Source organism: Lissotriton vulgaris, chromosome 3_1 (assembly GCF_964263255.1).
Source record: "Lissotriton vulgaris chromosome 3_1, aLisVul1.2, whole genome shotgun sequence".
NCBI lineage: Eukaryota > Metazoa > Chordata > Amphibia > Caudata > Salamandridae > Lissotriton > Lissotriton vulgaris.
The window spans coordinates 10,649,333-10,673,602 of record NC_141689.1 but is presented as its reverse complement, the minus strand read 5'-3'; the positions used below and the strand labels follow the sequence as shown (position 1 = coordinate 10,673,602).

Sequence of the window (24,270 nt, the reverse complement as noted above, 5' to 3'; positions counted from 1 at the left end):
AGTAATCACAAAATCAAAGTCTGCGAAGTATAAGGACCAACGTAACTGCCGAGGGGTAAGGGTTTTGGCAGTCTTTAGAAATTGAAGGTTTTTATGGTCAGAAAATACTGTAACAATGTGTCTAGCTCCCAACAAATAATGTCTCCAATCCTTGAAGGCATCTTTCACTGCCAATAATTCCTTTTCTGTGATTGTATAATTTAATTCTGCTGGAAGCAACTTTCTAGAGCGGTAGGCTACAGGATGTAATTGCCCCGTCTTTGGATGACGTTGAGAAAGGACCCCTCCAATAGCCTGATCAGAGGCATCAGCTTCTAGGTAAAAAGGTTCCATTGGATCTGCATGTAGTAGGATAGGAGCCGACACAAATCTCTTCTTTATGTCACAAAATGCTCTTTCAGCCTCACTAGTCCACTCAAATTTGACACCTTTCTTCAACAAACGAGTTATAGGAGAGAATAATTGAGAGAATCCCTGAATAAAACGTCTGTAGAAGTTGGCAAATTCCAAGAATCTTTGAATCTCCTTGATGTTATGTGGGGTAGGCCAATTTTCCACAGCTAACACCTTTCCTGGATCCATGATGATGCCTTGTGAGGAAATGACGAATCCCAGAAACTCTACTTGGTTCACATGAAAAACGTATTTTTCTAACTTCACAAACAGCTGATGGGCTTGAAGTCTTTCCAACACCAATCTTACATGCTTCGGATGTTCTTGTGGGTTCTTGGAATAAATCAAAATGTCATCCAAGTAAATGATTGCAATATTATCAATAAGATCACTCATTACATCATTTATGAAATGTTGAAATACTGCAGGGGCATTACACAACCCAAAGGGCATCACGCAATATTCAAAAAGGCCGAATTTTGTCCGAAAAGCAGTTTTCCACTTGTGCCCTTCCTTCATCCGAATAAGGTGATAAGCACCCCGCAAATTCAATTTAGTGAAAATCCGAGCTTCTTTTATTTGATCTAGTAAGACTGAGATCAAAGGCAAAGGGTATCTGTTTTTAATGGTTACTTGATTCAAGGCCCGATAATCGATGCAAGTTCTTAGACTTCCTTCTTGTTTCTTCGGAATGAAAAATAGTGGAGAAGATACCGGTGACTGTGAAGGTCGGATGAAACCATTCGCAAGATAGCGATCCAAGTAGCTCTTCAAATGTTCATTCTCTGCCTCAGTTAGAGCATAAATCTGACTACATGGGAGGACTGCCCCTGGCTCCAAATCTATAGTACAGTCATATGATCGATGCGGTGGCAAAGCTTTTGCCTCTTGCTCACTAAAGACCATTGCAAGATCTCGATACTCGGGAGGAATCTCTTCAGAAGAAATAAGTCCAATTGATTGCCCTCCATACGACAACAAAGTAGCTTGTGAGGGTTCTTTGTGAACTTCCTGCAAACCAAAACAATGTTCCAAGCAGAATTGAGATTGCATCTTGACCGTTCTATTCTCCCAATCAATAGTTGGATTATGGGTAGTTAACCATAGCAACCCCAAAATCAGTTGAAATTGGGGTGCGTCTATCAAATTGAATTGTAAGACTTCCCAATGACCGTCAGACTGGATCAAAGTGAGTTCTTTGGTATGACAAGTGATTGGACCTGAGGTCAAATTCGTACCATCTACTGCACGAACGAGCTCCTGTCTTTCTTTTCGAATAGCTCGAATTCCCATTTGTCGAGCATATTTAATGTCGCAAAAATTGCCAGTAGCCCCAGAATCCAACATAATGGCTACTCCAGAAAGTTGATGCTCCCTGAAGTTTAAGGTCATGTGAAGGATCACATGTGGGGTCATAGTCTGTAACGTGTTTAGAATCAAGTGAGGTTCTGGAGCCGATTTATCCTCCTTCACCACCAGAGCGACTCCTTCTACTGATGGCTCTTCTCGTTTCCCTTAAACGGATTCTTGGGGCGTTTAGTACATTCTTTCACAAAGTGTCCCGCCCCTCCACAATAAAGACACAACTTTTTCTGTCGTCTAGACTCTTTCTTTTCCAAACTAAGTGGTCCTCTTACTGCTCCAATCTGCATTGGTTCAACTTCATTTGAATTTCCTGAACCTTTCTCAGTTTGAGTCCGATCAAAACGCGGGAAGGTTGCCTTCCAATCTTTTTTCTTCTCTCCTTTGCGTTCAGATTGGCGAAAATCTAGTTCTAACACCAAATCCACCAAAGCTGACAACTCAGTGAGTCGATTCGGGACTTGAGCCAAAGTGTCTTTTATTTCATCTCGCAATCCTCGATAGAACAATGCCGCTCTCTTTTCCTCAGGCCAGTTCGTTTCCAAAATAAGTTTATTAAATTGCGTAAGATACGTGATTAAATCCTTGGACCCCTGACGTAACTCCAACAGCTCATTATCAGTGGCCTGGGAAATCCTTCTCCTGTCGAATATCCTAAGAAACTCACTTTTAAAGTGAGAAAAATCACATAATAAAGGGTCATCTCCACTTATTAACGGCATGGCACAATTAGCTGCATCTCCACCCAAATAGGACATGATAAAAGCCACTCGGGACTGAGCATCAGGGAAGAGGGTGGGCCAAGACATGAAATGAAGGGAGCACTGAGTCAAAAAAAATTGGGCCTTTTGTGGATCCCCAGTGAATCTCTCCGGTGCCGCTAACGGAATTAAAGGAGAGACCGAATGAATAACCTGAGCTACAGTTTTAGGGTCTGAACTAACACTACTGGTACTAGAAGCAGGGATGTTCTGTACTGGTTTTCCCAAAGCTAATCCTTCTACCTTCTGAGCCAACATCCTAGTCTCTAAACGAGAGGCCGCTAATTCCTGTTGCAAACTTTTATTTTCTACCCGTACTGCTCCTATTTCTCTTTGAATACCCTCAAGAATATCTCCTAAAGTCTTCAAATCCATTCCCTCCGCCATACCACCCGGGCTAAGTAATATACGTGGGCACTTCAAACTGTCAGAAGGCTCCTGAACACTTCGCAGAGGTAGTATCGCTGCAAGTCCCAATCGCCCTCCTACCGGTGTCTCCGCTACTAGAGCAAAGAACACCAGCAACAGGGAAAGGGGAAGTGGAGAGAGAGAGAAGAGACACCTTGAAAACCTCTGGCACCTGTTCTGGCTGCTGACTATCTGTTGGGTCTGCAGTTCGCCAATTTGATGATGCCTAATGCACAGAAGAGGGAGAGAATAAGCCACAACAGCCTACCTCTAATAATTACTCTATGGGAAATACATAAATGTTATCCTACCAGTGGTTCTCTAGGCAATGCTTCTCTTCTGTATTTAATTGTATTAGTGTAGGCTTCCTGACTGGAAAATAAAGATACGCTCATTACTCTAAATTCTATTATGCAGTTCCAATAACCTAAGCTCCTTTCAGCCTTTTACCTGGAATGCGTCATGCCTCTGCGGTACTGGGGTTTCTGTAATCTTGCAGTGTGGAATACTAGTATAGTTCTCCTCGCAGCTGCAAACTCAATATGTCCTTCAGAGCGTGCAAAAAGGTACGGGGTAGGTATAAAGGAGAAGAGAAGAAGAGGATAAGCGCAAGGAAGGGAACAAGGACTCAAATTCGCTACTGCGGTTCGCTGGCTACTGTCTTACTGTAACTTCCAGTTGTAGTAACTGCTGCTGCTTGACAGTCTCAGAAGTCTTTGATGTGAAGGTGGTCGAAGGAAAAGAAGATATCGAATTGCCAACGACGAGTCTGACTGGAACTCCTCAGCCTTCTCAAGTTCGAATACTTCAGGAGACGAATTCCCCTGATTCTATGAAGATACACAATGAGTACTGGAATATACTCTGACCATACAGGCAAACTGAAAGTAATTTTAGTGAATATCTAGCTTCCGTCATGAATTATTGACGCAAAGCTGAATCCGGCTGTTTCCTCAGCAAGATACGCGTTGAAGTGCGCAGTACGGAGCTCGCGCTCCCCACAGGTTAAACTAGAGTGCCGACCGCTCTTAGAACACAGAGCGACTCAGTCCGTCGGCCATCTTGAGTGTAGGGATTCTAACAGGGCTTCCTAACTTAACCAGTATTGTACAGAAGTTATTTTCAAGAGCACTAAACTAGTTAGCACGGCCAGGGAAACCACACGTTTAACCTCTTGGGTATCACCACTATTCGAGCCCTCTTATGTCGCGCAGGAATGCAAGTGGCGGCAGCTCGAAGGGTTCGAACAATTCGTAGGTTCCTGACACACAGTAGCCTTCATTCTCCTACATATCCCTGCAGCATTTGACCGGGTCGCTCACCTCAGCCTCATCAGTCATCGACCCACTTTCCACTGAATCTGCTCTTTCTTAATCGAGAGAAAACAAGCTGCGAGCCTGGCACCTTACTCCTTGGAAGCCTCAAACTCATCTCCTGAATACCTTGTCGTAGCAGGCCTCAGCAAGACCCACCAGTGCAAGGGGTTTGCCCTTCTCTGCACAAAGTCCTCAGACCAATAGAAAGAAGTTGGCACAGAAACTGGAATAGAAAAGATAACATTTATTACACCTCATGAGGTGGTGCTACAGTTCAGACAACCCTACGGTATTGCAAGAAGTAGCACCATGAACTAAGAAAACATGGTCCATTTATACCCACACAGGGGCTCAAAAGATGGCGGTACAAACACAAGAGCATGATTTATGTACATATAAGGTAATATTGAAAGGCACAATTGATCAGTGGGAGGAGCTAACGGTTTTGGGAACTGGTAAACACATTCCTTTCTGGAACTAATCGCTAACAGATGTGGACCCTACTGGACATGCGCAAAAGTGGGGGATGCTAAATATAACTTGTCGCCGGGCAGATTTCAAATGCAGTTAACAGGAAGATGGGACAAAGCACACGGGCGACACGCGGCAGCATGTAGCAGACAAGATGGATGCCGTAAATACAAAATGGAGTCCGCTGAATGTCACGATAATAGCTTCACTTCAAAATGGTCCAACCAGGGCGGCCTTTTGCGATCTTGTCCTGGTTGTGCGGCCCCTAAAGAGTCTGTGGCCCATCTTCTTTTTGCCTGCCCCGCGTATAAAGTGGCGCGGAAAAACTGGTTGAAACCAGTATGTAAAGGTCTGGGGATGAGGTGCCATCGCTCGGCATTACGAGTGATTACATCGGATCTATCATCTACCCCATTGATATGCGGGGTGGCAACGTTTTTAGGTAGTGCCTGGATCATTAGAACAAGATCATTGGGAATGATTGCAAGGCCTCTACCTACCTTGAGTGGAGTTGTTTGAAGCTGCTAAATCAAAGTACCTGGAGTATATTTCCTGTCTGTGGTTTTATCAATTATGTCAGTGTTGAGTCGTATTTTAAGTATGGTCAACCGTTGTTGCTGCTAGTATAACTTGATGGAATGAATTTTAAAATGTATATTGTTGTCTTTTATGGTGATCAATTTACCGAATAAAGATTTATACATATAATTGATTTACCAAATTCATAATAGCTAAAACTAAGATGTCTTCTGCTAATGCTAACTTAGTCACTTGTTAAATTACTACAACCTCAAGGCTTGTCCTTCAGCCCCACTCTCATCAACATGTCCATAATCCCTCTGGCTAATGTCATCCACGTACATGACATATCCATCCTCTCCTAGGCCAAATACAGGTAACTCATACTTTTTCCTTTCAGACAAGATCTCCACAGCAAGAAACAAGTTCACAGCCCGTATGACCAAAGTCACTCACTGGATGAAAGCCAACAGTCCCAAGCGCAACACGGACAGGACAGAAGTAGAGATCTTCTGCAAGAAAACCTCTCCATGGGATTTCAACTGGCAGCTAACTGACTCGGTCCCACGCTCATGCCAGGAACCTTGAAATCACCAACAGCAAATTGGACATTATCGCCCAAGTCAATGGCTTCATTGCATCCTGCTTCCATACCCTGAAGCTGTGGGATTATAATTTTTTTGCACTATTTTTTGGGACACATCTTTATTTCAAGGCAAGATGGTTACCAATGATGAGAAAAGTGAGCATAGCTGGTGCGTAAGAATCAGCAAGCTCGACTGGTTGTGCGCATGTGAGGTGCCATCTTGTCCTTTCACATTTTTTGGAAAAGGTAACGCATACATTGATTTAACCGGGTTAGATACACCTTCAAAACCACACCCCTATATTCACAGTGGGGATGTGGGTAGTGACTGTCATTTGCAAAAACTTTTGTTTTATGAAATTTAGGCAGTAAAGTGGAAGGACACTACCTTTGATAAAAGTGAGGAGTGGCAGGGAAAGAGAGTGACGGAACCCCGCCTCCACTTATATGAATATCCTCAAGAAGAGGAGCCGTGGATGAACAGGTCTTTGTGTTTATGTGGTACATTGAGAGGAGGGCAACCTGTTCATTATTTTTCCCTCTAGAGCTCCTTATTGATAGTTTACAGTTCACCAACCTGCCCTAGGCAGGGCTACACACACACCTGCTCAGTGCCAGGATACCCTCACGAGTGATGAACCAACCTACCACAGGCAGGGCTACGTACACACCTGCTCAGCACCAGGTACCCTCACGAGTGATGAACCAACCTACCATAGGCAGGGCTACGCACACGCCTGCTCAGCACCAGCTACCCTCGCGAGTGATGAACCAACCTACCAGAGGCAGGGCTACACGCACACCTGCTCAGCGCCAGGATTCCCTCACGAGTGATGAACCAACCTACCACAGGCAGGGCTACGTACACACCTGCTCAGCACCAGCTACCCTCACGGGTGATGAACCAACCTACCACAGGCAGGGCTACACACACGCCTGCTCAGCGCCAGCTGCTCTCACGGGGGATGAACCAAACTACCACAGGCAGGGCTACGCACACACCTGCTCAGCACCAGCTACCCTCACGGGTGATGAACCAACCTACCACAGGCAGGGCTACGCACACCTGCTCAGCGCCAGGATACCCTCACGAGTGATGAACCAACCTACCATAGGCAGGGCTACGCACACGCCTGCTCAGCACCAGCTACCCTCACGAGTGATGAACCAACCTACCACAGGCAGGGCTACGTACACACCTGCTCAGCGCCAGGATACCCTCACGAGTGATGAACCAACCTACCACAGGCAGGGCTACGCACCCGCCTGCTCAGCACCAGCTACCCTCACGGGTGATGAACCAAGCTACTATAGGCAGGGCTACGCACAAACCTGCTCAGCACCAAGCCTCCTTCACAAGTGATAGTGCACTTTACAAATGCATATACCAAACTTGGTTCTTCTTCACTTGATGCAGGCGTCAGTAGCTGGAATGAAAGTGGTGTCCACTTTAGATTGGGTAGTTTTACCATAAGAGAATTTTAATACCTGGAATCTAAGGAGGCAAAGGCAGGTGTGATGCTTTGAACTTGAGGCGTCTGAGGGAGGTTCTGACATAGAAAGTGAAGGACTAAGGCAGGTTCTGGCCTAAGCATGCTGCTTCATTTACATGGGCCCAGTGGGGTCAAATGGGTGCTCCTGGGGTGAGGGGGTGAATGCAAAACAGGGCATGCTCTGGGGGAGCAGTGCAGGTCAAGTTCTTGTGCTCCACGGAGGGGGGTAGGGGAGGGGAACCAGCGCACATTCATGGTTTGCCACTCATGCCCCTAACAGTATTAAGAGATTTTGTTATCTCCTAAGTTTTGATATTCTGAGTTTCAGGCATGCCAACAGTAGAGGGCCTGACCGATGGTTTATGGCGACAGCACCACTAGACTCCAGCCTGGCAGGGACGGTGCAGGAGTGAGTGTGGAGGCGGTGCACATTTCTCTCTTGCTGTCAGTGTTTTGAACACCTGAGATGAGGAACACGGATGGTTACATTACACATCGATTGTTCTTCACTTTGATTTGACTGTGCTCCTATCTTCCTTTGAATGCCCTTGTTCTATCTATTAGTATCTGTTCCAATAGTGATCCCAGGGTCATGACCTTGACAGTTTATACTCATGGTCTATGGAGGCACCTACTTTGTATTTACATATCAGGGGGATCAGCCCAGTTTCACCCTCCCCATGTTTGCAAGTCCCTCACTTGTCTGGAGACATGCGTGACCCCTCTTATGACACGTCTGTTCCAGCTGACTCTTGTCATGATCTAGTGTGAAGCTACGGAAGAGGCTGCGCGAGCTCCTCATTTCATTTGAAGCCACAGAGACAAAGCAGGGTTGGGGAGAAGTTAAAGTGATACTTACTGTGGAATGACTTCAGTGAAGGGGAGAAGTTATTGTGGCAGTAGTGATTCATGGTATGGACAGAATTCAGACTTTACTTCATGATTGAAGAGATCTGCCACCGATGTTGTCTACCAGTGACGAGCATCAGCGTACAGTACATGACCCTCTTGTTTCTCTCCTAGGATCAAGCTGTCCTTGCACCCGGTCAGACCATCGTGTCCCAGCAGCGAGAGATTATAAGTCTCATGTATGTCAAATTTGGATGCCATGATGGAAGTACTTGTCGCACGCATGCAGATCTATGGCGCCAATACACCGGCATTGACAATCCAACATTCTATATCCGTGTGGTCAACTCGGATCGATCGCAGATACAGCTGGTGTGTAATCGTGGAGGGGAGGCGCCCGTCTGCCCCAACTATGGTAAGTTTATACACAATATCTGTAGTAGAACACAGCCACATGCCAGAGGTGTATAGCTTAACGCAATTGCCAGAATCCTCATGTCACAAAAATTTAGATAGTATTGAAGGATTTTCCATGTCCACGTTGTTGCTTCAACATGAAATGCCTTTGAAAAACAAGATGGTACAAAAGGGGGTGGTGATGGACGGAGCATCTGAACCAATCAAACACTCACACCCAGTCAAAAGATCTGGGTTTAATCCATCACCGTTCTTTAGCCCACTCTGCCACCCCAGTTCCGACATGGCTATATGCAAATCAGTCTGACCCTGTGCCTCATGGGAACAGTCCAGCCCGAACTGCCAAGCCATGTCTTCCCAGGACCGGAAACAAGCTTACGAGGACCGGTTTCTGGCATTCCAGCCGTCTTCAGCCTGGCTTGCTTGAATCCAGTGGCTAAGTGAGCAAGGGACTCACGTCTGAGCATACCCTGCCACACTTATGGCGACCAAAAGCGGTACAAAAGGGGGTGGTGATGGACGGAGCATCTGAATCAAACACTCACACCCAGTCAAAAGATCTGGGTTTAATCCATCACCGTTCTTTAGCCCACTCTGCCACCCCAGTTCAGACATGGCCATATGCAAATCAGTCTGACCCTGTGCCTCATGGGAACAGTCCAGCCCGAACTGCCAAGCCATGTCTTCCCTGGACCGGAAACAAGCTTCCGAGGACCGGTTTCTGGCATTCCAGCCGTCTTCAGCCCGGCTTGCTTGAATCCAGTGGCAAAGTGAGCAAGGGACTCACGTCTGAGCATACCCTGCCAGCTTATGGCCCATTTGCCCAATATGGTGTATTCCTGTCCTGTCAGCCTGTGCTGGCACTGTTCTGGCAGCCTAGAACCAATGCAGGCACCCTTGCAGCATGGTGCAAGGGTGCCTGTGCTGTAGGTAGGTCTATTTTTGTGCAGGAAGTGGCACACTCCAGCACAAAAGCAATCCTACGAGGTGTTTTCCTCATTTTATGCTGCAGAATGCAGCACACATGGAAAGAGTAAAAAAGAGGAGAAGTGAGGATATTTCTCCTTATTACGCCTTATGCCAGGAGGCGCAGCATTTTGACGCATTCCCAGGTTACAGGGTGTTACGTGGGAAATCCCGCCGCAACGCCCATGGAACACCTCCCAGCGCAGAGTAAGGCAACACATCAATTGGCATGGGTCGGGTTTCTCATGAAACGCTTTCAAATCAAAACGAGAGCCCAGCGTCACGCATGTACCACTTTATGTGATGTAGAAGTGATACAGGCCTCTCATAAATAAGCTCTCAGAATACAATGATTTCCTAAATAAATATCAAAAAATGTATAGATGTTGTTCCTCAGGGAAGCATACATTAGGCAATGTTTACACAGCAGTCTGCATGCATTCACTTTATAAGGCATGAACCTTTTATTCCTTAAGAGGTGTAAGTGCAATAGCCAGCATTGTGGTCCTCCTGCTGCTTTACAGGAAAACTCACAATTCATGCAGTGATTACAGCATCATTAAGTGGAAATAAATGTCTCTGTTAGTAAATGCTACAGGTTGGCCATTTTGTTTACCTGCTGACTGCAATAAGACTCTTGGCTTATATGTATTTATCTCACATAATTTTAAGTGAAACAGGAAGAAGACCGGATGGCAAAGGAACGCGAGGAGGCAGAGAGGCGGCAGCGAGAAGAAGAGGCAAGAAGGCAGCGAGAAGAACAACAGCAGAGAGAAGAAGAACAAAGGCAAAGAGCAGAGGCAGAGCGAAAGCAGCAGGAAGAAGAGAAGCGACAACATGAACGTCTGGAAAGGGAGAAAAGGATTGCTGAAGAGATGGAGAAAGAAAGCAAATCCCTGGAGGAAAAGTTGGCAAAAACATCAGAAAAATTAAAACAAATGAGCCACCAGCGAGGACGGACCAATGTACAAGAGCGATCCCACATCATGCAGTACGCCGTGGAAGATGATGCTAGTGACATTGAAACGCATGAGGTACAGTACCCCTTACACATCATCCCAAACCTATCATTCTTTGTTTGAATATGTTCATTGTTTTGTTTTTTTCTGCTCTTCAGTTGTTGGCGAGAAGTCTGTGACTTTATAAGGTCCTTCAAATTTTAGGCTTTTTTCTGCGATGGTTCTGTGTTCCGGGAGGGATGAGCAGGAGCACAGGATCGTTGGGGCCCTTCTCCATCCGCTTGGATATCTGAGCAGAAAGGAACTGTACAGCGCATGTTCGCCCATACAGATACTCATTCATTTCAGCTTTCATCATTTCAGAAGAACTTTCTATATCAGTTTTAGGTCTAGTTGCTGGGACTGATACATTTATTGATTGTCCAGTGACAAGCTGATTGGGCGTTAGGTGGTGGTTGCAACTTGAAGTATTTCTGAGAGAAAACAGGGCAATCGGTAGGCAATAAAGCCATTTTTTCCCAAATTAATTTTCTTTATGGCACTTATCTTGCTTTATTTTTATTTTTAAGCAGACCGTTCAGGCATTGCTTGAACTTGGCTGCTGCTTTATCATCGCAGTAGACACCTGGTCCTGCTTTGATCCAAACGTGTGGGAAAATGTAGCTGGTCTAATGCTACTTGTAGTGGGGCCTGTGGCGTGACCTGGTGTCCTGCTACAGTCTGCCCATAGATACAATCTAAGGGATCTAGTTGTACTCCCCTCTTTTTTGTTTTTTGTTTATGTTCACACCTGACCAAATCGTCATACCAAATGTGTTGTCTACTCCTCACCAACCATTCTCTGTCTATGACCTGTGGCTAGGTGTGAAACAGTAGTTGTGCAAATGTGCAGGCACAATATTCAGAAATAAAAAACACGGATGCACTAGTGGAACTCCTAACCAGTCATAAGGAGGTGGAGGATGTCTGCAGTATGCAAAACCTCGAAGCATCAATTAACTCCAAAAGCAAAAGAAGAACCAAAGCATTATACTATTATTGCTCCAAACAGATATCTTAAGATTCTCCATCCCAGGAACACAATTGGGGAAAAAACGTATAGTGGCTGAACTGCAAAATATTTGCTACCACCCTTAAAGTCTTCGGGCCCGATTCACAGAACTAACTTAAGACAACATCCTAAACTTACTACTTTTGGTATTCACAGAAGTTAGGATTTTGTCTTAAGTTTGTCTTAAGACAGACTTAAGACAGACATAAGTTAGGATTTTGTCTTAAGTCTGTCTTAAGTCTGTCTTAAGTTTGTCTTAAGACAAAATCCTAACTTCTGTGAATACCAAAAGTAGTAAGTTTAGGATTTTGTCTTAAGTTAGTTCTGTGAATCGGGCCCTTCACCTGTAGTCTAAAAGGCATTTTTAAAATGTGCACAAATTGTATTCTGAAAATATTGCATTCCTGAGCATCGCTACTCAATGCATATTTTCCTTTTACATTGAAAAACACTTTATATTAACACGTATTATTCAATCTTTGTATTCCAGCACTGGGGCGTGTGTGGAGGAAGTACTGGCGGCTATCTGTGGTAATCTATTCCTACGGATATCTGGTTGCTATTTTTCATATGCTGCACAGAGCTGCACATATCTCACAACTAGTCCCTCTCTCCTGCCACTCCACTGCACTCATTGTGCCCCTGTTTTAGGAAGGCCTCTCATGTGTCACAATTTAGAACAACAGTGAATTAATAAAGGGATGTCCCCATCACGTCCCTTGGACGTGTGTGTATATATATACATTCACTGAAAAAAACATAGGTTTTACAGACATTATAGTTAGGAATTAACATTTAAAAAACCTTAGAAATTCACTGAAAAAACCATAGGTTACAGGTACGTTATAGTTAGTTGGACATTTGACTCATATATGACCAGAGAAATTTGCCAGTTATAGTTAGTTGAGCTAACTATAACAGCGCGCCCGCAATGCACTGCTGATGACGTCACATATTACATCACTCATGACATGGTCAGTGACATTACTGATGACATCCCTGATGACATCTCAAATGACATCACTGATGACATCAACCACTGAATGTGTGTTTCTGTAAAGTTTAAATATTTTTCATATATATCTATGCCAAGGTGTATTGAAGAATGAGTGGATTTACAAGAGCCTGAATGGATTATTTAGTAGCTGGGTGACTGACTGTATAACTGAGTCATTGAACGTGTCTTACTGAATACATGAGTTAGTGACAAAACTGTGTGAAACTCTGTATTAGTCTCTCAGTTGGTGTGTAAGCGTCTGCATGGGTTGGTGACTAGCTACATGACAGTCTATATGGGTTATTGATTTGTTGTCTGAGTATCTGTATGGGTGCCTGAGTATCTGTGTGGTTCGGGGGGGTGACTTTTTGCACAGATGTCTGAGTGGGTGATTCACTGGTTGTATGGATTCAAAAGTGCATCTGGGAAGGGCTGTATGGGTGAGTTAGTGTGTGTGTATGGGTGTGTTGGTGAGTGAATGAATGTCTCATTGATATATATGTGTGAGTAACTACATATGTTTTAAGGCAGTATATGTCAGTGTTGGAGTATATAAATGACTATCTGCGAGAGTACGTTATTTAAAGAGTGGGTGTATAAATGAGTGTCTGTTTGTATCAGTGATTGTATAAGACAGTAAGTATGTGTTAGTATCTGCATAAATAAGTGATGTGGTGTGAGTATAAATAACTCAGTTGATGTGTACAACTGTATACATGAGTAAATGAGTATGTAATTCATTCTTTTCATGGCTGACTAGGTGTGTGAGTAACTATGGATGAGTGATAGAGTGTGACTGTATGTATAGGTGTATGAGTACATATTATAGTACTCTATTGATGAGTATAAGTCACTGGATGTGTGTCTAGACCTAGGAAATAGTTGGTGGCATGTAGTATCTGGCATTGTTGTGTGTATGGTTTCAAAAATAGTAGTCTGTATTTTAGAGTGGGTGTATGAAAGTTTATATTAGAGCATCAATATGTGCATCAGATTATCACATGGATGATGTCATCAGTGATGTCACCAGTGATGTCATTTGAGATGTCATCAGTGATGCCATCAGTGATGTCACTGACCATGTCATGAGTAAAGTAATATGTGACATCATCAGCAGTGCAATGCGGGTGCGCGAGTTATAGTTCACTCAACTTACTATAACTGGCGAATTTCTCTGGTTTTATAGGAGTCAAATGTCCAACTAACTATAACGTCCCTGAAACCAATGGTTTTTTCAGTGAATTTCTAAGTTTTTTTAAATGCGAATTCCTAACTATACCGTCTGTTAAACCTGTTTTTTTTCCAGTGAATTTCAAAGGTTTTTTAAATGTTAATTTCATATTTTAATATTTATAACACCTATATCTTTAATATTTTGCAACAATATTATCCTTTTTTTTATTTAAAAATTATGTTATGTTTTATATCTTCCCCCAAAAATATGTATATCATTTTTTTTTATTTTTAGAAAACGACAGTCCCGTACCGGTAGTCTACCAAGCTCGATCAGCATGCAAATCTTATCCACCACATTTAAATGATGCGCATTTCGTAACTGACGGGTTTGTGGCACCGCGTCCCACGTAACAACATATACATATGAGGTCGCGCCAGCTGCTACTTTGGTATGCTACAGGTACGCACTTCCAAGCCGCGCATTACGTCAAATACATATGGGGTCGCACCCGCTAAGTGTTGCGTATGCGACAAGTGCACGCTGCCACGGCCTGTGTTACATCATAGACGTACGGTGTCGCGCCGCATCTGCCTTTCCCTCATTTTTTTGGGGCTCAAAACTATGTCTAAATAACTGTAAATGAGAGCAAGCGATAATGAAAAATATTTTAAACATTTATATATTTCTAATTGTAATAAACTTTTATTATAGTAAATATATTTTCTCAAAATCACGTCAGGTGTGGTCTCCTTGTGCGCTGGGTGCACGATTGCCATGTGACCATTAAAAAAAGCCTTTCATTAGTTCATAACATTTCCCATTGGAACAGTTGGAAAACACCACCCATTTAATCAATCTCTGCACTGCATTTGTTGAGACACACCTCTTTTGCTTAGAGAGCTTTTTTCTAAACTTTTTGCAATGTACACATATCTTACATTACACACAACATGCAACCATCATCTTCATCAATATTCATACTTTGTAAGTAGCCTTCCACCTGTGATAGCCATACACCTAAATGTTACATAACAGAAGTTTTTTCCACTACCGGATGTAACATGGTTACATACGCTGTCCACAGCACAATGTAATGTAGTGCGGCCCAGGGGCAGTATCATGCATAGATAATGATGAACACACGGACACAGATAGATAGTGAAAGTGGGTGCGGGCAAGTGCGCTTGACTCCTTTTTATTACCAGCGTCACATATCCAGTGAGGTCTGTGCTGGATGTGTGTGGGGTGAGTGTAAAGCCGCCCTCAGGGAATGGTTGCTGCTAGCAGCAACTACAACAGTAATTATTGGATCACACACAGAGATTCAATATTAAAAGAATCAATCATTTGTGCTGCAGTAAGGTAGGGACAGTAGATGTGAAATAATGCAGAAAAAATTCTATCGTAAAAGAACCACAACTTGTGGTATACTGAGACACAATCAATAGATCTGAAATAATACACAAACAGATTATATCATCTACGCTCCATCAGTTCTAGTGCACTCACATAGCCACATCAAAAGCATTTAGCATGTGCACAGCCAGCGATGATGCGTGCAGCGGGCGGGCCGTACTCGGAGCAACATCTGTTCCCATCAACAATGTATCATCTGCAATAGCGACTCGATCTGAATTGTGAACACTGCTGTTTGCAGAGCGGTCACCAAAGGCCCACAGCCACGTGGCATTGACTTGAGCTCCACAGTTTGCAGTACACAAAGCAACAAAAAAGCATGTGCGGACCCAGCCATGATGTGTATGAGTGGTGCAGACAGAGCACACTGCAGCAATGTCTTTTCCTACAGGACTGCGTCATCTACAATACCGACTCAATCTCAAATGTGAACACTGCTGTCTGCAGTGTAGACCAGAGAGAGCGTTCAACAAGGGCCCACAGCCACGTGGCATTGACTTGATCTGCCCAGTTTCTCATACGCAAAGCAAAAAAAAGCGTGTGCGTAGCCTGTAATTATACGTATGCATGGTGCAGACAGAGTGCACTGGAGCAATGTCTTTTCCTACAGGACTGCCTCATCTACAATACCGACTCGAATTGAATTGTGAACACTGCTTTCTGCAGTGTTAATTGAAGGCAGTACTCACACAGACATCCATGAATACTTTTTCTCACTTCCTCTTCACAAAATACAACAACATAAATTACAGAAAACTCTGCAATAAATAAATCAAAACAATTCGAATTCCGATTTCTGCTGTCCACGATGTTGACTCTTCAGTGTTCCTTTCCACTTGCACGATAAATTTGGTAATTGTACTAAACCTATATGTCATCTAAAAAAATGTCTTCAGGCAAGTATGCTAAAAGGATAATGTGTATATTTCAATAGACGTTGTAGTTACTTGACTACTGGATTCTGTAATTAAACAATCACCACTCGATCTGAATTGTGAACACTTCTGTCTGCAGTGTAGGCCAGAGAGACCGGTCAGCAAGGGCCCACAGCTACGTAACGTGGACTTGAGCTCCCCAGTTTGTCATAAGCAAAGCAACAAAAAGTGTGTGCGTAGCCTGTAATGATACATGTACATGGTGCAGACAGAACGACTGGAGCAATGTCTTTTCCTACAATAGCGACTCGATCTGAATTGTGAACACTGCTGTCTGAAGTGTTAATTAAAGGCATTATTCACACAGACAACCATGAATACTTTTTCTCACTTCCTCTTCACAAAATACAACAACATAATTTGCAGAAAATTCTACAATAAATAAATCAAAACAATTTGAATAGCGATTTCTGCTTTCCTCAGTGTAGACTAGTCAGTGTTCCTTTGGACTTGCAAGATGAATTTGGTCACTGTAGTAAACCTATAAGTCATCTAAATAAATTTCTCCAAGCAAGTACACTAAAAGGATATTGTGTATATTTCAATGGATGTTCTAGTTATTTGACTATTGGATTCTGTATTTAAACAATCGATCTAAATTGTGAGCCCTGCTGACCGCAATGTAGGCCAGAGGCACTAATCAGTAATGCCATGTACCGTTGAATTCAAAAGCATGGAGTTTGTTGCACCAGATCGGAGGGGTTACACAGAAATAATCACAGACTTGAACTTTTAACATCCTCAATCATAGAATCAAGACCCCATTTCACTGTTCAGACCTTCTGTACCGCGGTGTACTCCACCGACTGGTGTCAACCAAGCACAATAATCATATGCAACAGTTAGCTACGCAAGCACAGAGTCTGATGCACCTCAACAAAGGGAATTCTATGAAAACCAAGCAACAAGTAATATCAGACATCTTCGATTGTGGGATCAAGACACTGTTCCACTGTTGTGACCTAGAGTAGGTTGCACCTCGTCGAAGGGAGTACCTTAATTTCCACTCTCAGATGAAGTTCTAACATTGTCCATTGTAGGATCAAGACACCGTTCCACTGTTGGGACCTACAGTTGGTTGCACCTGGTCAAAGGGGGTATGCAGAAATTATCACAGACTTTAACTTCTGACATCCTCAATCATAGAATTAAGACCCTGTTTTACTGTTCGGACCTGCTGTACCGCGGTGTAGTCCAGCAACTGCTGTCAGCCAAACCCAATAATCATGTGCAGCAGTTAACTACGGAAGCACAGAGTGTGATGCACCTCAATGGAGGCAGTTCTGTGAAAAGCAAGCAGGAGGTAATATCGGACATTGTCATTGTAGGATCAAGACACTGTTCCACTGTTGGGACCTAGAGTTGGTTGCACCTGGTCAAAGGGAGTACCTTCATCTCCACTCTCAGATGCAGTTCTAACATCGTCCATTGTGGAATCAAGACACCGTTCCACTGTTGGGACCTAGAGTTGGTTGCACCTGGTTGAAGGGAGTACCTTCATCTCCACTCTCAGATGCAGTTCTAACTCAGTCCATTGTGGGATCAAGACACCGTTCCACTGTTGGGACCCAGATTTGGTTGAACCTGGTCGAAGGGAGTACCTTCATCTACACTCTCAGATACAGTTCTAGCATCATCCACTATGCTATCAAAACACCGTTCCACTGTTGGTACCTGTTGGACTACTGTGTTAGTAGTATACAGAGCACTCCACTGTGCTGGGACTCAGGCTGGGGCGCTCTGTACCTGTGTCGTGGTAGCCAGCGTTGATCTCAGGAACCTTCCAACCTCACAGACCTTGGCCCAGGAGCTTCCGCCGACACGTGGTGGGCCCTCTTTCATATAATGCAGTAGTGAAAGGTGAACTGTGGGGCATATGTGCGTCGCAGCGGCCATGACGGTTTCTGATACCAGCACGCTGAGAGCGTCATTCACGCACCCACCTTCGCTCAAGTGGTCAACCTCATGGCGGTGTAAGCTGCGTAGACCTGGCAGACACGTTTGCCATTCCTGAGCAAAACCTCACCCACACAAACGTGCCTTTTATTCATACCCCTATGATATCCTTGCGTACGCCGAGCCAGCCCACTACGTTAAAGATTTGTGGGCGAGGGGGTACGTACGCGCTATGTTTTCATAATCTTCCCTACGGACTATGCTATCATGGTTGCGTCCACTATCTACTTCACTCAATAGACCATAAGTGTATGTTCACATGTACATGTCTGTGCTCTGCATACTCAAGTCTGTCTGGCACATCCCCTCAACACTTTGCATTGTTTACTTTTATAATAATCACTTGCCAACTTTGCACATACTTTGCTCCCATCTCTCCCTGCATTCTGCATTGTGTGGCAGAGGTGCCACGCCATGTTTGGTTTGTATTCATGGCTAGCCACGGTACCCACAATACGTAGGGTTGTTGTGTCTGCTAGGTGTACATGTTGTTTGTCATGCTGCATGTGATTATATAAGGTAGCGTGTTTATTCAGCTTTTCCCGCCGCCCCAGCCTGTGGCCCCGCCCCCCCAACAGCCGATTGGCTCGCGCTCCCGCCTCCCCGCAGACCCTCCCGACCGGCTCCCTCTTAGGGGAGCCAGACCAAGATCCAGGGAGTGACCACTGCGCCTTCGGCCTGGTCACCCCCACGCTCCTGTGCCTGTGCCAGCTCCCGCTCCCACAGCCCCAGCCACCCGAGGGCCGCCGAGCGCACACCAGCCTCCCGCAGCCCCAGCCACCCGAGGGCCGCCGAGCCGGCTCCAGCTTTTCCCTGCCGCCCCAGCCCGTCCGCGCCTGGACCGCGCCCAGCGCCAGGACCCCTGGCCCCCGCAGATCCCAGCCCACCCGCCGGACGTACGATGCCGCCACCCTCAACGCACTCAACGCCGGCCAAAGCCCAGGATGCTACCGAGCCACCCCGAGACGCACCCACGGACCCTTCTGCTGCAACTCCTGCAAGTTCACCTGCATCCGGACCTGCACCACTCCAGCAGTGCCCAAGACCTCGACGAGCAACAGCAGCAGCAGCCACCTGAGATGCATCCTGCTCAACACCCGCTCCGTCCACAGGCACGCCATCGAGATCTGGAACCTGCTTGACACCACAGCCCCAGACGTCGCCTTCTTCACGGAAACCTGGATGAACGCCTCCTCTGCGCCTGACATCGCCATCGCCGGGCGTAGACGGGCTTACCTTTGGCGCACCTTCGGCGCTCAATCGGTGCTCCCGCTGCGCGCGTCCGCTGCGCGGTCGCTCTGGGGACATCCCCCGTCGCAGTCACATCTCCGGACACCTGAGAGATCTGCACTGGCTCCCGGTCAACAAAAGAATCACCTTCCGTCTCCTCACCCACGCACACAAAGCCCTACACAGCCAAGGCCCAGGATACCTCAACAGCCGCCTCAACTTCTACGCTCCCAAACGGCAGCTTCGCTCGACCAGCCACGCCCTCGCCGCCGTCCCCCGCATCCGTAGAACCACCACAGGGGGACGGTCCTTCTCCTACCTCGCCGCCAAGACTTGGAACTCTCTCCCCACCCACCTTCGCCTGACCCAGGACCACCTCGCCTTCAGGAAGCAACTCAAGACCTGGCTGTTCGAGCAGTAACAGACCCCCTCCCCCCAGCGCCTTGAGACCCTCTGGGTAAGTAGTGCGCTATATAAATTCGATGATTGATTGATTGATTGATAGGTTATAGACCATATATAGTTAGGAATTAGCATTTACAAAACCTTATTTTACTCACACAAAACCATTGAAATTCGCATATATAGTTAGTTGCACTAACTATATATCGCGCACCCGCAATCCACTGCTGATGATGTCACATATTACATCATTCATGACATGGTCAGTGACATCACTGATGACAACTCAAATGACATCACTGATGACAATATCCAGTGACTGTATGTTTCTGTAAAGTTAAAATATGTCTTACATATTGAAGAATGAGTGGATGTATAAGTGTCTGGATGAAGGATTTAGTAGGTGAATGACTGACTGTATGAGAGAGTGATTAAATGTGTCTCACTGAGTGCATGGGTTAGTGACTAAACTGTCTTAATTTGTGCTTCATTATGTCTGTTGTTCTGTAAACTGCTGCATGTATTGATCAGTAGCTATATGAGTAACTATATAGGTTATTGATTGGTTGCCCAAGTATTTGTATGGGAGAGTGAGTGTGTGTGTGGGTGGCTGGGAGGTGTATGACTCTGTGCATAGATGTGTGAGCAGTTGATTCACTAGATGTATGGGTTCAAAAGTGCATGTGGAGACAGCTGTATGGGCGGTTGACTGTGTGCATGAGTGTATTGGTGAGTGAATGGATATCTCAGTGCTACATGTCAAAGTAAGTACATATGTAAAACACAGTACATGTGAGAGTTGACATATATAAATAACTGTGCATAAGAGCCAGTGAATGTGTGAGTGGCTGCATGGATCATTGTAAACTTGTATCAGTGATTGTATAAGAGAGTAAATATGTGTTAGAATATGTTTGAATAAGTAAGGTGTGTATAACTGTATAGTTGAGGAAATGGAGGTGTGATTGATTCTTTGCATGACTGACTAGGTGTATGAGTAACTCCATGGATGAGTGACAGTCTGTGAGTGTCTGTTTACACTGAGTGTATCTAAGGTTATATAAGAGTCTGAAGAGGTTCATCGTATTATCACACAAATGATGTCATCAGTGATGTTATCAGTGATGTCATTTGAGTTGTCATCAGTGATGTCATCAGTGATGTCACTGACCATGTCATGAATGATGTAATATGTGACATCATCAGCAGTGGATTGCGGGTGCGCGATATATAGTTAGTGCAACTAACTATATATGCGAATTTCAATGGTTTTGTGTGAGTAAAATAAAGTTTTGTAAATGCTAATTCCTAACTATATATGGTCTATAACCTATGGTTTTTTCAGTGAATTTCAATGGTTTTTTAATAGCAAATATCAAAAGCTGTAAAATGTATTCTTCTTTTAAAGGAAAAATATATTTTATATGTATTTAATATAATTTTTTATGTATATAATTTTTTTTTCTTTTTTTTTTTGTTTCGCTACCGGTCCGTGCACCGGGTAGCTTCCCGTTAGCTCAATTTGGTGCCGCGACCCGCTCCGCACACCGGGAAACCTTCCGTTAGCGCAACTGCCGCGTTCAAAAACAACATCGTGACGCATCGCGTAAGCGCGACATATCGCGTTGCCGCGTAATGCGTCTTATGACGCGCCGCATTAGCACACCCGGAAGTGCTCCGGAGAGCGAACCGAGGCGCGAAGCGCAGCACCCCGGAAGCGCTCCGGGTGCGTAGCGGGACGCGTAACGTAAGCGTAAAAGATCATGTGACCTGAAAATAACACTTTTCATTGGTTTAGAATTTTTTTTCCCAAATGATGAAAGACCCCACCTTTTTTCCTCACTCTGACTTTCAACTTTGTGAGAGGAAGACCTGTTTCTCATTATTCAGTGATGGCATCAGTAGTAGCTGCAGCTGGTGGACCCCCACCACCTCCACAACCACCTAGGAAGGAAGGACCACCTACACAGTTCCTTCCTAACCCAGAGGAAGAGGAAGAAGAAGAGGAAGAGGAGGTACAGCACAGAGAATTTTTGCCTGAACAGCCCCGGCAATCCCACCACAAAGACAATTCTATTTGGCAATTTTTTTCTTTCCCTCAAGTCCAAAAAAAGGTCAATGCCCGACATGTGACATGCCTCATTTGCAAAGCAGTTCTGTCCCGAGGCACAGACAAAAAGTATAGTTTCGGAAACTGTACTATGCACCGCCACATGCAGAGGTGGCATCCAATTAACTACAGTGTTGCTGAGGTGCGTCACCTCCAAGAAAACCCACCAACTCCTGTGGCCAGTACCTCGTCACAGGAAAGTCTATTGGGACCAGAGGCGAGGGAGACGGTCCCAAGCATTCAGAACAATTTTGCACACATAAAGCTAGTGTGCATTTATTGTGGTGCACTACTTTGTTATGGGGAGAGGAGTGTCAATTTAATGAATAGAGCATATGAAAACCACAAGTGCTCTAAACGCCCCAAAAAGTAATTTTTTTTGTTGCTCCTGTTGAGCCCTTTCTAATGCCTGTTTTTCGTTGTTCCCCCTCAAAAAAAGCAAAAAAATTGAAATTGTTCAAAAAATACAAAAAAAAATGTTCAGAAAAGTAATAAAAAAATATAAAACAACAAAAACAATTAAAAAAAAGTTCTTTTCAGAACTACCTCCCATTTATAAAAAATTGCTAAAATGTTTAACATTCTGGCAATCTCTTTTTTTTGATTCGCTTCCCGGTTCGCGCGCCGGTGCGCGAACCAGAAGCGAACCAAAAAAAAAATGAAAAAAAAATAAAGAGTGAGTATAAGGGAAGGAGACAGAGAGAATAATGTTAAAAGAAAGACAGCTAGAGGGAGTAACACAGAGATACTGTATAATAGATAACTATACAAAGAAAAGATGTAAGAGGGTAAAAATTGAGAAAAAGAAAATAGATAAGGACGTGAAAGAAAAAAAGAGAGTAGATGAATAATAAACAAGAGTTACTTGGAGAATGTGAGTGAATGTTCAAATTAAGAAGAAAGTGTGTAAAGGATGTGGAGTGAGAGGTAGGGATAGAACCGGACTAAAACAACAACCCTGAGGGAAGGTGTTAAAAAAACAGTGAGTGAAAGTAAATAGGATTAAAACAAGGTGTATGATAGTGAATAAGGTTAAAACATGTGGAATGACAGAGAGAAAAAACAGAAAGAAGAAAAGAAGAAGTGACAGAAAAAGAATAATTGAAGAAGCAAAAAATGTAAATAAGATAGTGTGCTTGAACTACAGGGAGAAAGCATAATGAACAACTAGTAAAAGAGTAAAGAGACAGAGACAGTGAGAGTAAGAGAGACGGACTGATTGAAAAGGAGTGAGGAACTGTGAGAACAGAGGGACTGACAAAAGGAGTGGAAGGAGTGGAGTAAGTAAGTAATTGAAAATAATTGAGGGAAAAAGCAAAGGAAGGAAACTGAGGGTTAAGGAAATAAAGCAGTGGAACTAATAGAAGTTGAATGTGATAGAGATGTAAGGAAAAGAGTACTAAATACTTACTTTATAGTTGTTGTTAACTCCATCACTTATAATTTTTTTACTTTCAATCTGTGAAAGAAAGAACAAAAATTTGAAAAATATTAAAACATGTATTTAAAAAATAGAAAAGACAAGGCATAAGGATGAAAATCATACAATTTTACAAAGAAAGAAAGTTAGAAATAAACATTCAGAAAGGAAAATAAAGTAACGGTGAAAGACAGACAGAGTCAAAAAAAATAGAAATAGAGTAAATTACTAAGAGAATTAAAAGGAGGATAGATTCAGTGACAGAAAAGAAGGATAGAAGAGAAAAATAAACTGAAGATGTGTAAGATACTAAAAGAATGTGAGTAAGGTAAACTAAATTAGGAAATGGTGAATAAGGAAAAGAGAGTGAGGAAGAGAGGGGACAGAGAAAGTGAAGGAAAGAGTGTCAGATACAGACTGAGTGAAGCAACAAAGAAAAATAAATGAGTTAAGGTGAGTTATACTAACTGATTGCAACAAAAAAGGAGAACCCAAAAATATTTAATTTCGAAAACAAAGGGAGAAAAGATGGAAAAGAGAAGCGAAGCAGAGGGTCTAAAAGCTAGAAAATGGTGCATGAGAGAAAAGAAAAAAGCAGAGTTGGAATAAGGAAACAAAGGTTGAAAGATAAGTGGAGTTAGAGAACAAGGTTGAAAGAGAATAAAACAAAAGGCAATGTGAGTATGTAAAGAGGATTGATATAAGGTAGTAAAAGACAAGTGAGCATGAGACAAGACGAGTACAAATTAAAAATCACAATACAAAATATAGAATTAATTATACATGTTAAATGGTTTATTTTTGCTGTTCTCAGAATATATCAAATTTCACTAAAAACAGTGAGTTGAAGGTATTCATCATATAACAGCGGGGGAAAAAAACCACAATCAAGTCAAGTCAATTTTTATTGTATAAAATTATTAAAAATCGTTACAAAATGCATCTAGATCAACTTGAGACATAAAACACATTTTAAAATTTTGGCAATTAAAACTGTTTGTAAGTGACAAGTAAGAGTCAGTTATTTCAGGTTGGTGGTATAATTCCAAGGTCAGCTTGCTGTAGGAGAGATTGGG

At 43.7% G+C, this 24,270-nt stretch overlaps 1 protein-coding gene across 1 annotated transcript in view; it reads left to right on the top strand.

The window, feature by feature from the left end:
- The window catches only part of LOC147725821 (uncharacterized), a 272,536-nt gene that overhangs the window by 6,969 nt on the left and 241,297 nt on the right, over positions 1-24,270 (top strand). Inside the window, exons 2-3 of the mRNA XM_086959996.1 lie at positions 8,333-8,573; positions 10,214-10,575. Coding sequence (XP_086816122.1) covers positions 8,333-8,573; positions 10,214-10,575 — 603 coding nt within the window. The remainder of the gene's footprint in view (positions 1-8,332; positions 8,574-10,213; positions 10,576-24,270) is intronic.